General features: G+C 44.2%; 1 protein-coding gene across 2 annotated transcripts in view; it reads left to right on the forward strand.

The window, feature by feature from the left end:
* CPEB3 (cytoplasmic polyadenylation element binding protein 3) overlaps positions 1 to 16,128 on the forward strand; it is a 119,186-nt gene that overhangs the window by 82,968 nt on the left and 20,090 nt on the right. For both annotated transcript variants that reach the window (XM_066601001.1, XM_066601002.1), the window contains 2 exons: positions 6,889 to 7,056; positions 7,310 to 7,399. In XM_066601001.1, the coding sequence (XP_066457098.1) occupies positions 6,889 to 7,056; positions 7,310 to 7,399 (258 nt within the window). The remainder of the gene's footprint in view (positions 1 to 6,888; positions 7,057 to 7,309; positions 7,400 to 16,128) is intronic.

The following is a 16,128-nucleotide window of genomic DNA, read 5'->3' on the forward strand; positions in this document are numbered from 1 at the left end:
GCTATGGAAGGTATTTGCTGCGGAATCCGGAGGCGGATGCTCGCTCCGGATTCCACAGTGCAACTCTGATCGTGTCCAGCCGGCCTAAGTACTGCTGCATTTCTCTTCACACACCTGCATGTGGCGTTAAACTGTCAGCAAGTAAGCGGACATCTCCTTAATATGTTCTGATGGTAATCTGTGACGTAATGGGCCGCCGCCGCCCTCCCTTCAGTAAATGGCATTTTATCAAATCTGCATTGCCAGATCTAGTGATAATAGATGTTTATTGAAGTTTTGGATGATGATTACAGCCTTCCGTTGTAATTATTATTATAATTATAGCTCTTAGGACTTTTATGATTGTTCATCTGACTAGTTGTCAGTTTTGCTCCTGGAGAATTATCTGTATGAGGATTCCTGGAATACTTCTAGAAATAACACCGGGACAGTTTATTACAGAGTAATGTTTTCTGCAAGCAGTAATTAAAAATCTGAATGCGTCATATAGTCGGCTTAAGAGTCTTAACGGAGTTTTATTCCACATTAGTTAGACACAAAATAATTGCTTTTGTTAAAAAGTAAAAGGTTTGGTACCGTGTTAGCCAGTAGAAGAAAATGTGTTTCTTCTCGGTAAAAGAAAACAAGTAATCTTGTAAATATGATACTTTTTAATGGCTGACAAAAATACATTGATGTTCGTTAAAGGGGTTGTCCGCTGCCTCTATTAAAATAATAAATTGAACTATACTTACTCCTTCTCTGCTGCTGGGATCCAGCACTGCATCCCCGCTGTGGTCCCACTGATTGTTGTGACAGATAATGTCACAGGAAATTAGGTGACCGTTGCAAGGCAATAAGAGGCTGCGGTGTCATGTTCCTGAACTCCTGGCATCATGGCAATTAGGGTGTGAGTGCCATTACCAGGAGAATGAGCAGTGATGCTGCAGAGGTCCCCTGATTTTCCTGTGACATCTGTCACAATCATTGGGATCACAGCAAGGCTGTGATGCTGGAGCCTGGTGGCTGTTTTACATTAAGTGAAAAGTCGCTTAGTAGGCATTCCGTTCCAGCTCCCTGAAATAGAACGACTAGCGACTACTGAGCAGCTTCTTGCTCAGTGGTAAGTTGCGGCTGCATCTCTCGTTTTCTCGCCCATTCAGACGGCCACGCTGCAGCGTATATATGCCGCAGCCCGGAATACAGTCAGCTGGGAGGAGGGAGTTCAGCTTTGCTAAACTCCCTGCCCCTTCCCTCCCTTGCCGCCTGCTGGCAAAGGTGGGGGTGGGGGGTAAGAGCTTAGCAGAGCTAGTGTGCTAAACGCCCTCATCAGCCTATGGGAGCTGCCAGCAAGGGGAGGGGGCTCGATGGGGGAGGAGCTTAGCAGAGCTAGTTGTGCTAAACTGCCTTCCCCTCCCTCCCCAGCCTATAAAAACTGTCCACAGGGGGAGAGGGAGGGACTTGAGCAATGCTAGCCGCTGCTAAACTCCCTCCTCCTTCCCTTTTCTGATGGCTCACATAGGCTCCCATAGGAGTCTGTGGGAAAGGCTGCGATATTCCCGCAAAAAATAGGACAAGTCTTATCTTTTCCAGGATTGCGTAAAAGCAACACCAGAAAATCGCCCATCTGAACAAACGCATTGGAATCCAATGCTTCAGATGGTCGCAATTTTCGGCTGACGTTTTAAACTCAGCAAAATAGCTGCATTGAAACGCTCGTGTGAAAGAGGCCTTCAGGTGATTCTGCAAAGATTTGGGATACTTGGCTATTTTTAAGATGGCCTGCACTTGTTCTTTTATCATCCCTTCTATCCACTAGTTTTCTATTCAGTTTTTGGCCATCCAAGGTGGCCAAAGCAAACTTCATACTACCTAATCCCCCACAATGCATTGGTAGTGCTAGACTACCAATGCACTAGACTTGCTGTTTGGCCAGAGTTGCTCATGTGATCCTCACTGGCCATTCAGAGAGCAGTCCACGGTGTGATGCAGCTATCTTGGACAGTTAAAAATGGGGTCTGGAACCGGTAGGTTGGAGGGGCGGCAGAGAAGAAAAAATGTAGGGAATATATATCCCCTTTCCTTTCTGTCCCAGGACAGATTTTTGTCCCGAAATTAGAGGGTCGCTTTAAACCAATGTCAGAAGAAGTAATCCCCTGTTTGCTTTCCTCCGCTCGCCCCACCACCTGCGCTAGCGACCCTCACACCTCCTTCGGTTCTTCTACCCGGTGGTCATCTCTCATCTCACCACTATATTTAACCTCTCTGACCTCCCTGGCATTTTTCCCTCCTCTTTCAAACATGCCATCATATCCCCACTACTAAAGAAACCGACTCTTGACTGGACTCATGCTTCCAACTACCGACCCATCTCAAATCTCCCTCCTTCATGTCCAAACTACTAGAATGCCTAGTTTACTCCCGCCTTATAAGCGATCAGAAAACTGCCTTTTCGACCCCCTACAGTCCGGCTTTCGCCCTCTACACTCAACAGAAACCACAAAGGTGTCAAACAACCTCCTGACAGCCAAATCGAGGGGCGACTACTCCCTACTGATCCTCCTTGACCTCTCCGCAGCATTTGACACTGTTGACCACAAACTCTTCCTCAGTATGCTACGCTCCATTGGCCTAAAAGACACTGCCCTCTCCTGGTTCTCCAGAAAGATGCAAGTCAACTGCAGCACTAAATAAGGATCACAGATCCTGTTGAGGTTTCAAATGGCTGTAATAACAGCGAGGAGGTAAGATGCAAAAGCCCAGCAAGGTCCAGATCAAGACCCTAATCGTCATTCAAGGCAAACAGTAAACCAGGCAGCATCCGATGTGATTTAAGGAAAAAATCTTGCTTTTTATTCCTCCATAAAAAGACCGGCGACGTTTTGGCCTCAGTTGAGGCCTTTCTCAAGCTCAGTCTACACAGACATAATGATTATATATATATCATTATGTCTGTGTAGACTGAGCTTGAGAAAGGCCTCAACTGAGGCCGAAACGTCGCCGGTCTTTTTATGGAGGAATAAAAAGCAAGATATTTTTTTCTTAAATCACATCGGATGCTGCCTGGTTTACTATTTGCCTCTCCTGGTTCTCCTACTACCTATCTGACTGCCCATTCAGTGTCTCCTTTGCTGGCTCTACCTCCCCTTCTCTTCTCCTTGCGGTTGGGGTCCCCCAGGGCTCGGTCCTCGGCCCCCTCCTCTTCTCAGTCTACACAGCCCTTATTGGACAAACCAGCGGGAGATTTGGCTTTTAGTACCAACTCTACGCTGTTGTCACCTAGTTATATACCTCTTCCTGTCACATCACAGCACTGTTCCCTCAGAACGCCACCAACTGTCTGTCTGCGGTCTCTAACACTATGTCCTCTTTCTACCTAAAACTGAACCTCTCAAAAACTGACCTACTGGTATTTCCACCCTCCACTAACCGACCTCATCCTGACATCTCCATCTCAGTGTGTGGCGCTACCATAACTCCTAGACAACATGCCTGCTGCCTTGGAGTTATATTCAACTCTGATCTCTCCTTTAGCCCCCTACATCCAATCTGTGGCCTGAACATGTCTGCTGCACCTACAAGAACATTGTAAGAATCTGCCCTTTTCTCACTGTGGACATACTAAAAACACTCACTGTTGCCCTCATCCACTCTCGGCTCAATTACAGCAACTTGTTGCTGATCGGCCTCCCCTACACCAGACTCTCCCCTCTCCAATCCATACTGAATGCAGCAGCCAGGCTCCTCTTCCTTTCCAGCTGCTACTCGGACACCTCTGTCTTGTGCCGGTCACTGCACTGGCTGCCCGTCAAATACAGAATTCAAACTCCTTACCTTTATCCACAAATCTCTGCACTGCATCGCGCCGCCCTACATTGCCTTCCTCCTCTCAATCCACCACTCAGCCCGGGCTCTCCGCTCTGCTAACCTCTCATTCCTGCCTCCAAGACTTCTCCAGAGCTGCACCACTCCTCTGGAACGCGCTACCCAAAACTATCCACGCAATCCCTGATTCACAAAACTTCAGGTGTGCTCTCAAAACACACCTCTTCAGGGGGGCATTCCACATCTCCTAAACTAGACCCCTCTGTACTCCCCCTGATAACATGCTCCCTGTCCTACTGACTGCAACCCTACTAGCCGCCATCAACCAGCCCCTGCAGTTATATTGATTCAGCCACTATATGGCTTAATTTTGACCATTGCCTTGCACATCTCCAGCCCCTTTACCTTCTGTATCACCCCATTATTTGTAGTATGTAAGCTCGTTGGAGCAGGACCCTCACCCCTACTGTTTTACATCAGTTGATTACTATGTAACCGTAGTTTTTGTATTGTTGTACTTTTATCATTCTGTATCTTCGTTTTTGTAAGCGCTGCGGAATGTTTGGTGCTATATAAAAAAAAGCTTATTATCTGGTTACATTTTTTTTTCATAAGCTGCCCACCATGTTGTACAAACACACACAAAAAATGACATTCACCTTCCCCATGCTCCCATTCTGCCAGTATCAGTTTCCCGTTTGTCCTCACTTCTGACGGCAGAGCAATGACTTCCCGATTTATAGGTCTTTTGTTGACTGCAGCTCATCAGCAGCTGGAGTGAGCTGTGATTGCTTGCATCACGCTGAAGCCTGTGACCTTTATTACTTGCTCCTTGCACCCAGAAGTGAAGACCAGCAGGGACATGGCATCGGCAGAATGGGAGTGGTGGGAATGCTCATTATGTTGTCTTTTATGTTGCTGCAGCATTGTGGCCAGCTTTTGGAGGGGAGGGGAGGGGGGGGGGGGGGGAGTTGTCCCCGGATAACCTCTTTAACTAAAATGATGGCACTTTTGATACAAGTGGACAAAAATGTTTCTGAATATCATTTTTTAAATGCCAACATTGACTTTAAGTTTCAGAGTCATCTGGCTACCTGGAATGTAGTAATAAAGGGGTTGGATCAACACTTCAATGTATCACCTACTCTAGTGTTTCCCAATGTTTTCAGCCTTGGGGCATGCCTGGAAAACAAAATTTTACCTCTAGTCACCCCTACCAAAATTTTTTCGGAATCTACATAGTACAGCAACAGCTTCTAACAGTATGCAACCTCACTGCTCCTCCCCAAACACCAATATGTGGTATGGTAATGCCCCTCCCTCTTCCCATAAAACAATATGTGGTGTCACTGCCCCTCCCTAACCAATAATGTGTGACCTCACTACCCCTACCTCCCCAAACAGCAGTTTGTGGTGCCACTGTAGCCCCTCTCCGCAAACATTGTGTGGCCTCACTGCCCCTCTCTTCCAAACAACAATAAGTGTCCTCACTACCCCCTCTACCAACAACAGTGAGCCGCCTCACCATGAGCCTTCGCCCCTCCCCAAACGGCGGTTAAAAGAAATCAATTAACAAAGGACAACTCATTACCTCCCGACACAACATTCCTCATGGCCACCTACTGGGCCTCGTCCCGGGAATAGGTACACACGCAGCCTCTCTTTGCAGAGACTATGCCCTGCAGTATTGCAAGGCAGTAACTGCCCCAAGGACCTTTTGCTGTCATTGGAGGACAGCAGGCGCCTTCTGCTTCTATTGGCCCAAAACCAGCTGTGGGCGGACCTTTCGCCTGCTTTGATCTGCTCTTGGCAGTGAGCTGGAAGAGGGGAAGGGGGTTGTTATATTTTTGGTCATTTGGCACCAATTGTAAAATTGGGCTTTGTAACTGGACAACTCCAAGTATTCATCTCACTGTGATAATAAGAGATGATCTGAACGGCCATGTAATCTCCAGTAATATAGACCACCCTCCAGCACAGAGCTTCACTACTAGAGAGATTCAAGATGATTTTCAGTTCTGTGCAGGACTTCTGGGGTTTCTGGATTATTGGATACCAGATTAAAGGAGTTTAGTTGTATGAAAGGAGGTTATTTTCTGTACACTGGTCTCGCGGATACATTTATTTTTTGCAATGGATGAGCTATATGATTTGTCCTGTTATCAATTAATTTTTGTTCCGTTACATTTGCAGTACTTTTAGGGTAGACACACACAGAACGTCTCCGACGCATGGTCGAAAACCATATCCGCATGTGTCCGTTGTGGTTTTTCAATTGGTTAAGTGGCTGCATGATTTTGCTGAAAAACTGCAGGTCTTCGGTGAAATCATGCGGCCACTTAACCAACTTTAAGGGGTTGTCCAGTTATAAACTATTGATGGCCTATCCTCAACATAGATCATCAATAATAGATCGGCAGGCATGTGCCGCCCGGGATCCCTCCGTGTTCTCTATGTCAGTGCTCTCCTTTTTTGAGCTAATTTCTGCAGGAAGCAGACAGCTCCATTCCCACTACAGTGGCCAGACTTGCTATTGCAGGCAAAGTTCATATTGAAGTGAATAGTAACTTAGCCTGCAATACCAAGCCTGGCCACTGCAGTGGGAATGGAGCTGGCTGCTTCTTACAGAAATCCACTTCGTACATGAGCGTGCCATCAATAGTTTACATCTGGACAATCCCTTTAAGAAAAGCAGCATCCATATACCAACGTGGTTTTTTGTTGCAGCGGTGCAGCTCTGTGTTCTCTAACCTTGCGTATGGCCGTCTTCATGTTTTTGTGACAAGTACATGTGAAGCACATGAAAACCTCCGCAATCCATGGTATACCACATGTGGTGTTTGCCGTGCGGTTCTCAGTAAAATGTATGTATTTGTGTTTTTACAAGTTGACTGCAAGATTAAACTTACTAATGGGAGACATCCCTGCCCACCGTTGCTTGAAATTAAACTCCCTCCTCTTTTTCATAAAGAAGTTCTGCAGCAGCTGGGAGGCACTAGTCTTTTTTTGTTTTATTTTCTTGTAATATAGGTTTATAGAATTAATTTCAAGTCTGGTAATCCACAACTTCTACCACTTTTCCAGGTCGGTCTTCGCTTTTCCCCTTTGAAGATGGGTTCCTTAGCGATAGTCACACAGACCAGTCCTTGTCATCTGGCTTGAGTTCTCCTACACACTGTCAGAACGGCGAACGGGTTGAGCGCTACTCTCGTAAGGTGTTTGTTGGCGGGTTGCCTCCAGACATTGATGAAGGTACTTGTAAAATGTCAGATAATGTGATTCAATCCTTTTCAGATGTAATCTGTATAATAGCAAAATAAGGTCTTCCGAATTGTTTAAGGGAGGGTAAATCCACGGACGATGGACTTCTTCCCTCTCTGGTATCACAGTCCGCATACCCTGATGTCCATCCAGATATTTTCCACTGTGTGTGCATGGCATCTTGGAAACCTTGTAAATACATGAATACGCTTGTTTGTTACATCGTGTCTTATTGTTTTTCTAGATGAGATCACTGCAAGCTTTCGGAGGTTCGGTCCTTTGGTGGTAGATTGGCCTCATAAAGCAGAAAGTAAATCTTACTTTCCACCCAAGGGTAATAGTCTTCCTATCTTGTCATCTCGCATTTTATTTCATATATATGGTATACAGTATCAGCTCCGCGTAATACTGGTTAATAGATATATTGTGTCTACTTCCTGTTTTTAGGGCCACACCATTGTCTATAATGACTCTGATTGTGACATCCTTACTAGCTGCTTTGGTGGTTCATTCCATAAAGGGGTTCTCAAGGACGGTTACTATTGATGATCTGTCCTAAGGATAGGTCATTAATAGTTAATCGGTTGGGGTCAACCGTTCAGCTTATTGCCACACCCGCTGTTAGTGTGATCAACGCTAGAAGCAAATAGCGCTGTCCACATTGCAGGAGCCCGGTGTTTGGTCATGCAGGCATAGCACATATTGAATTCAATGAGAGCTGTGCCTGCAGTACCAAACCTGGACACTGCAATACAAACAGTGCTATGGTGTTTCAACAATAATAAGACCTACACTGTTAGTTTTTTTTCTTCTAGGGGGGGAGTGGGAATATAAGCCTTAGCTAAGCTACACTACATGGAAAAAAAACAATAATATTCACCTAGTAGCCGGCATTTCTTCCTGGTAGCGTGGCTTGAATACCCTGCCCCCAGCAAGCGATTGCTCTAATTGGTTCATCGAGCGCAGCATCAGCACTCAATTAAGCAATCGCAGTCATTCAATGAATGGCTGTGATTGGTTAATCAAGAGTTGTCTCTGATTGGCTGACACGGCACTTGATGAACCAATCAGAGCAACCAGGAAGAAGTGCTCTGTCACCGCCAAAGACTACATGTAAGCCTGCAGTAGGGCAAAAATTAATATAAGACAGTGTCTTATTTTCAAGGAAATGCGGTATCATCTTCCAGCTAGCGATCAGCTGAGCGATGGACTCTCACTGAGCCACGATTGATGACCTATCCTGAGGACTGATCATCAATACTGTAAAAGTCTCAGACAACCCCTTTAATACAGTTGCTACTACAAAGTCATTGTCTTTGATTTTTTTTATTTATTTATTTATTTTTTTTAATTCAATCCACTGATCGTGCACTGATGCTCTAGCTGTCCCCCCTCCTACACGTTTTGAGCAGAAAAGTTCTTAGTCCTAGTATAGTGTGACTAAGAACTCAGTTCAAAACGTGTAAGAAGTGTTTTTTAGATTCTTATACTTTTTTCATCATTTAACCCAGTGTTCCCCAACTCCAGTCCTCAGGGACCGCCAACAGTTCATGTTTTCAGGATTTCCTCAGTGTTACACAGGTGATGTAATTATTGTCGGTGCCTCAGACATTGCCACAGGTGTTCTTACCATAGGATATCCTGAAAACTTGACCTGTTGGGGTCCCTGAGGACTGGAGTTGGGGACCCATGATTTAACCAATAAACCGTTTTCATGCTGAAGGAGTGATAGATCTTCCATGGAACTTGGTCTTTAAGTAAGTTGTCTCCATGGTCATTCTTGCTAATGGTAGTTTTTATATGTAGAGGTCTATTTCTGTATATTAATGTGACATGCAAGCTACAGGCGGCGGTAATGCCGCTGCATTTTAGGCAACTTCCTTGGACCTCCTGCAGTTCTCCCCATCCAGATTTCACTCCCCACAGAAGCCTATAGTGATTTTGGTTCAGTAGAACGGTGGGAGGTCAGGATTATATAGCCATGTACAACTGTGCTCTGACTTACAATCGCTTCTCTTGTGTACATCTTTAACGAGCTGTGTTCATGCTAATTTATGTTCACTGAGGAGCAGATATTTTGTCCACAGAATTCCACAAATGTTTCTGGTAGATGTCAGTGACATTTCCTGTTGTCTGCATTCTGGAGTCGCTACTTGGAAAAAAACCTTCCATACGGTGGTTCTCTGTAATGGGTGCCAACTGTGCTCCAGCCTCAAAGTAACTCGGCTAGGCTCCCTATTGCACACCGTAGATGCTTTATGCCCAGGTATTTACTATGTGGAGAGTACCTGTTGCTCCTAATGGTCATTGACCTCCTAACACTAATGTTTTCTGATTGATGGTTACCATTTTGCCTGAAGCCAGAAAAGTTGGAGATCACATGTGAATATGCCTTTAATGACTACATTATTAAAGACACCGGCCCCTTCACAGTTGGAGCTTCTCTGTATAGATATTAGACTTGTGGCCTTGGCGTGCGGTACAATATCAAGTGACAAGTTTGACGTGGATCAGTTTAATTGAGAGTGTACATTAGTTGGGAACATCCAGCAATCTGGGCGAGTTCCACTGAGGACTGGTCATCGGTGCTAGACTAGCCGGGACCAGGATTTTACTGCCAGCCTTCTGAGGTTTTCTCACCAATGGTTTGGAGGAAGTACTAATAATAGTATAATCAAGGAACAACATTCAGTGAAAGTAGGTCCTGTAGACATAAACTGTTGTTAAAAGGGGTCAGAGGAGGATGTCTGGAATCGTTCAGACGAACAGGTGGCGCATAGTCAAGCAAATTGCAGCCGAATGCAACGCTAGTGCTCAACAAACATGTCTGAACGCACAACTAGCCATTGCTTAGCACGGGTGAGCTATAACTTTAATCCTGGCCGATGGTAGAAATAAGGCGCGCCATTAAAGCTCCTGTGATCTAGCAGGAGTAGGTCGCGTCCTCGGCTGTTACTAACAGCCGAGAACCCAGGGGAGAAGGGAGAACTGTTTTTTTAACTGCTTCTGCTTTCTCTTGTAGGCTGTCAATGAACGCTATGTAGTGAAGAGAGAATACAGTAGTGTTACTAACGCTATTTGACACAGCGATCACATGACTGCTGGCACGGCAGAGCTGCATGGTCTTAGCAGACCCAGATAAGCTCTGCTGCTGTCACCACAGGGAATGTTTTTCCTGTAACTGGGGCTCCATCTACAGTGAAAAAGTGTGAAATAAAAAAAAAAAGTGACAATGTGAATGACCTCCAAAGGTCTTATATGATGTCATGGGGGATATAGAATTAGAAAAAAAAAAAGTGTAAATATATATAATAAAATCGTCACCATACGTGAGCCTATACAAACTATATATCTGGTTGTCCGAAACAAAATGAGGAACCCATTCCTGTACCCTTATTTTCAGGGTAAATACACAAATTTTAAAAATTAATCAACTATGAATTTATTTTAAAAAATTCAGTGAAAAAGATATGAAAAATCGCCCTGTATGTCACGGGGAAGAAACGATCGCAAAAATAATTTTGATTGCTGAAGGAAAAAAAAATAAAGCATTAAAAGCACCAAATGGGTAAAATCCCTAAAAAGTGTTTTATGACCAAAAATCACCCATGTCCTTCTGGGGTTTAAAAGGAGCTCCATATAAATGAGTGCCGCCATAACCGATCCTCTAGAAGCATAAATAAATCCTGGTGGCTCAGTGGTTAGCACTGTTAGTTTGCATCTGGGGAGTCTTGGGCATTGAAACTTAGCCAATTCTTGTTGGGGGAAGTTGGGAAGACACTTGTGATAGTTGTCTGGTCCTGCCAAAATCTGTGGGTTCGGATGACTTTTCACTTATATCTATGGGGGAAATTAGGTTGTGATTGGGAGGCTACAGAATATGTAGGTGCTATAAAAACAGAAATAAATCTGCTTTCCCCAACTGTGTAGTAAATGCCTGTCCTCTGCATTCTAAGTGGCGTCGTTCTTCACAATATCCTAGTCCGATTACTGCGGTCATTGCATAGACCGTACAGGATACTCGCGAATACGTTACTTCCTGGCACACGGCCCCGTTGGGCTTTTATGATCTAGTAAGGAAAACGCTTCACCAGAAGCCTGCGAGTAATGAAATGCTGGAATGCTCCGCACATTCCTGCTGTATTACTGGCCCGAATTGTTGAACTTTCTCTCTCTTAGACTTGGAAATATTTTTCACTGGGCCAGAAAGACTGTAGAACGCTGCGGCTAAGTGCTTTACCATGTACACTAAATATTTAATGATTTCTTACTAAGAGATGATTTTTTTCTTCATTGTTCCGAAAAAAAAAGAGGAAAATCTAAACGACATAATAAAAAACTTGCAAATGGAAGATCTTAGGATCTTCAGTCTTGCAGTGTTGTGTTTTTTTATAGTTCAATCTTAGAATACAGCAACGCTAATGATCATTTTTAACCCTTTCCAATCCAATTTGTATCCTGGTTTTCCTAGGGGGCTTACTCTTTTTTTCTGCCGTTATACAACAGCGCTATCTGCTGGCTAAAGCCAGTACTGCATGAGGTGACACGTTGGATAGGCTCCGACAGCAGAGAGTCTGTCAATATACAGTAAGAGAACCCCGACGGACGTCTTCCAACATCGGAGCTGTGCAGCCTTAAATCATAATGTCTTCAGACGTCAGACAGTGGATTGGAAAGGGTTAACATGAATCCACATGGTTAGCCAAAGTCATGGGGTATATTGTATAATACAAGCCATGGGTTAACTCTGCCTTACTACCAACCTCTCGTAATCACAAAGGTTTGGTCTTCCGTTATGCATGCAGTTCACACTTGGCAACTGCTAGGAAGTGGCTTCAAGGAGGAAACGTCCCCTTTTATACACTCTGACCCGTAATTCCTTGTCAGAGACCTTCCTAGTCACGGTACTAGGCCATCCAATCAGTGCTATGGATTACCGCCTGTGTAATGTTAAGGGGAAGAGTGGTAATTTTCCTATGCTACTTCAAGATTGATTGGTTTATTATTGTATTGAGGTCAATGGGGATGCGCAGAAGGCGGCACAATACCCTAGGAGATGCATAAAACAATACAAAATAGCGAAGGGAAAGAAACACATCTTGAACTCATTAGACTACATAGCCTTTTCGATGGTTGGGAGCATCGGTGCGTATTCTTTTGTGTGTGCAATTATGCACAACTTGCGTACGCTAAAAGTGCAGTAACATACGTTGATGCGTGTGCAAAAAAAAGCAACATTTGTTCTGCAAAATGCAGCGCTCATGCGTGCACAAGTACGCATACAATGAAGCCGGTCTTAGCGGCAGGATTACCCGCGTCCCCATTTCTTCTCTTCTCACTATTGCTATCCAGTACTAATGGGCCTGAAGTAAAAGTGTTTCCAGTTAACCCGGGCTGAGAACTGTTGAATCTTCCCTAAGTAAGCGGTACAGAGGACTGGCTTACCCTGGGTTCCCTGGTCTATGAGTCGAGGAAGGTTTATTTATATGGACAACTTCCTGGTCAAGTCTTTGAGACTGTTGACCATTCCTTCAATGACAACTCCTTTTGGCTACATCAGTTACCCATGGAGCCTCTGAGCCATAGCTTTCAGTTGGGACCACTTCCAGACCTGTCCCAGAACTGGTATGGATGAAACCGAACCATGAGTTCCTCATAACACATCTACCAGTGCATGAAGAGAAATAGACCATGACCAGGGTTAGCCTAACCCTCCCCACAATGGAGGCCAATCAGTCCAGAGAAACTACAGCTGTTGATTGACCCGGTTGACCGGGAGAATCCGAAATCCTCGAATGGCAGTCCCTTACAGTAAGACACTTGCCTTCTCTGCCAGAATATCCAGGAGATCCCCATTATCAGACTTCTGGTAGAGTTGAGTACACCCATGAAGAAATGTTAGGGTGTGCCTGGTTTGCGTCCCATGGGTTCACCTGAATCTCTGAAAACGGTGTTCCAATGGAACCATTGACTTTCATTAGTTTGAAGGACACCAATAACATCTCCTTTTGACAAGGCTTTCATTTATCACAAAATATTGTGGTCAACTGCGCTATTCTATCCTCCAAAATAAACAGAACCTCGTCAAGCAAAGACCTTATTGTTCTCCCTTTGACTAATAAACATCAATGGTTCTATTCAGGGTTCTGTCCAAATATCGTTTTTGATTATTTATTCAAACAAAGCCTCAACGCCGAAAATGAGGGACATCTGCAAAAGCGCGGTGTGCACATAGCTACATATGATTGCTTCCTTTTTATCAAACCTAACAAGCAAATATCCCTTCCATTGTACCCTGTGGTGGCTTCTAGGATATTACAATCCCGCGTAATACAGTCTCAGTTACTGCTTGCGTCTGTAGCTTCCACGCCGCCAATTATCCCTTCATACAGCCATTTATGCTCCTTTAAAACGAATGGGAGCTTTGAGCGTGAACGGATAGACTCTTCACACGGCATCGGATCAATTAAGACCTCTGCTAGGATCCCATTTGTGTTATTTACTGCATACAATCTGCGCTCGCCATAGATTGCTATCAGCGTGTGACTTCTCTTTTCAATTCCACTAACTCGATGTTGGATAAACAATGAGAAGGGAGCGCCGTTGCTGGAATATATACGCCAACGAGCCGCAGTGCTGCACAGTGAATGGAAGGCAAAAAAAATTAAAAAATTAAAACAGTTTTTCCTGTATTATTAAAAAAAAAAAATCTATAAAAAAAATTAATTAGACTGCAAAGTCGTTCCCTGATGCTATGAAAGTATCCATTCATGCATTCAGATATACGTACGGATTCCAAATTCTGTTTTGACAGCTGTACTTTGTGAAATGAGAAGAGCTGCCAATTTTTTTTTTCCACTTCTATTTCCTGTTTCTAATGCCGAAGGAGCAGAGCATCATGGGAGGATTTTCAGAGTTTACATATTATTTCAATGTATCGGCATGAGCACCTGCCACCGCCAGTTTTTTGGCCAGTGACAAGATGACGACATTCCAGTACCGAGTTTGATCTCTTCAAGGTCTAGCAGTTTCCTAAGACCTCGATGGTTGTTACATGGTTAACGAATACGGTGGTCAGTTCTACTGCAGGACCTTATTACCCATCGGTGAGAACACAGAACTATGGCATTCAACAAGGTTCGCTATATTATGCGGGCGCCTCACCGGGGCACACAGCAGTTGGGACCAGTAGTCCATTTAACGCCGTATGGCTAAGTGCACATAGATACAGTGTTCTGATTTTTAATTAGTCTCCTATGAGAAAATCCATTAAACATGTGAACTGCCTGCTGATTTTTGCTAGGGGAAGCTATCATCGGTTGGACATTTCCTTTCATTGGGGAGTACGTGGATGGGTCATGCACAGTGAGAGCTGTTGTTTGTTAGTGGCTCTCAACTTTGGCTCATAGAAAGTTCATAGTGAGGGAACTTCCACCATTACGACACTCATATACTTTAATAGGGTATGCAGGGGCATAGCTATAGGGGATGCAGAGGATGCAGTTGCACCCGGGCCCAGGAGCCTTAGGGGGCCCATAAGACCTCTCTTCTCCATATAGGGAGCCCAGTACTATGAGTAAAGCCTTATAATTTCGTGCGTTGCGAGATGCAAAGAACTTGCGCAAATATGAACTCAGTTTTTTTCAAATGGAGTCCTACTCATGAGCAACGTTTTTCCTCACAGTGATGCTGCAAGGGGAAAAACAAGTGGCGTGTGCTATTTTTTCACATTCCTTGGAATGCAGCCTCCATTGCTTTCAATGAGACCTTAAATAAGTGCCATACGAGGTTTCCCATTGAAATCAATAGGAAACCCTTTGATCCGCTATAATGCGTGAAATTCGCATGAGAGGATCGGAATTTGACAGAAGCGTTGTGAGGCATTCTTGTCTGAAAATCACTTCGCATCCATGGATAAAAAAGCAAGTTGATATCGCGCTTGCCCATGTGCAGTTTGCCTAAGGCTGTATTTTTTTTTTGCACCAGTTTTGTACACAAAACTTGCACGAAAGTAGACCATGCTGCGAGACGGCAGAAATGCGACATATGCGGTTTCCCAATGAGAATGCAGAAAACTTGGCCATTATTTTCAATGGGTGAGAAAAAAATCGTACATAGAGTGCAGTTAGATTTTTTTTTTTACATTTTTTAAATTTTCTTGTTTATTTTCATGCGTGTAAACATCACGTGTTCAGCGATGCGATTTCTCTCACAAAACAAATGGCACCGGCATGTAACATCTCAGAGATCCCTGTCAAAATCTCTACAAATGGTGCTTGATATAATGCGGATTTTGGTGTACGTTTTCCGCTCCGAAAAATCGGCGCAAGATTTGCTGTGTGGGAACGCACTCTAAATAAAGCTCTAGCCCATAAAATTATTTCCAGTCCTCGTTCTACCTGCCCGTTCCGTCAATTTTAAACCTGTCCAACAACCCCATTAAATGTAGCTCTCGCTGGTGTACGCCTCTCGGAGGAGTCGGTTTCACGTCCTGTCGGACCGGTTTGCCGTCTCCCATCTTTAGTAAATTGGTAGTTTTCTACATGGAAGCATTTCAATTTAAAGTATGATTGTGACAATACTTCTAGAACGCCCGGCCGCTGATTTTCTTTATTGAAGCAGCTCTTTAGTTGCACATTTTTAAAATGTCAAGGTACGCTTCTCCAGTTTCAATAAAAGTACAAGACAAGACAGATTCCGAGTCCAGGCGCCATTTTCTTTCTGTGGCTCGATTGTATAATTCTCGGGATTTAGTAGCAGGATATTGATTGTGAATTTACGCTATTTACGGCCCAGCCTGAAATGTGTTCAATTCCGACAATGCTTCTACTCTACGACTTTTTTTTTTTGTCAGTTTTTTTGGGGGGTTTTGGACAAAACGTCCCCTCCTCCTTTCTCTCTTCGCCTTGTTGGGACGTGCTTGTCATTTTCATGTTCCTTCTGTCCAATTCTTGCATGACAAGAGCAATTCAATCCTAAATGAAGGACACCTGGCGGTGTGGGTCCATAAATGGCATTTTAATGTCATTCATTTGACTCATTAAGCCTGCAAGCCTTTAGCCG

Source organism: Eleutherodactylus coqui, chromosome 4 (assembly GCF_035609145.1).
Source record: "Eleutherodactylus coqui strain aEleCoq1 chromosome 4, aEleCoq1.hap1, whole genome shotgun sequence".
Classification (NCBI taxonomy): domain Eukaryota; kingdom Metazoa; phylum Chordata; class Amphibia; order Anura; family Eleutherodactylidae; genus Eleutherodactylus; species Eleutherodactylus coqui.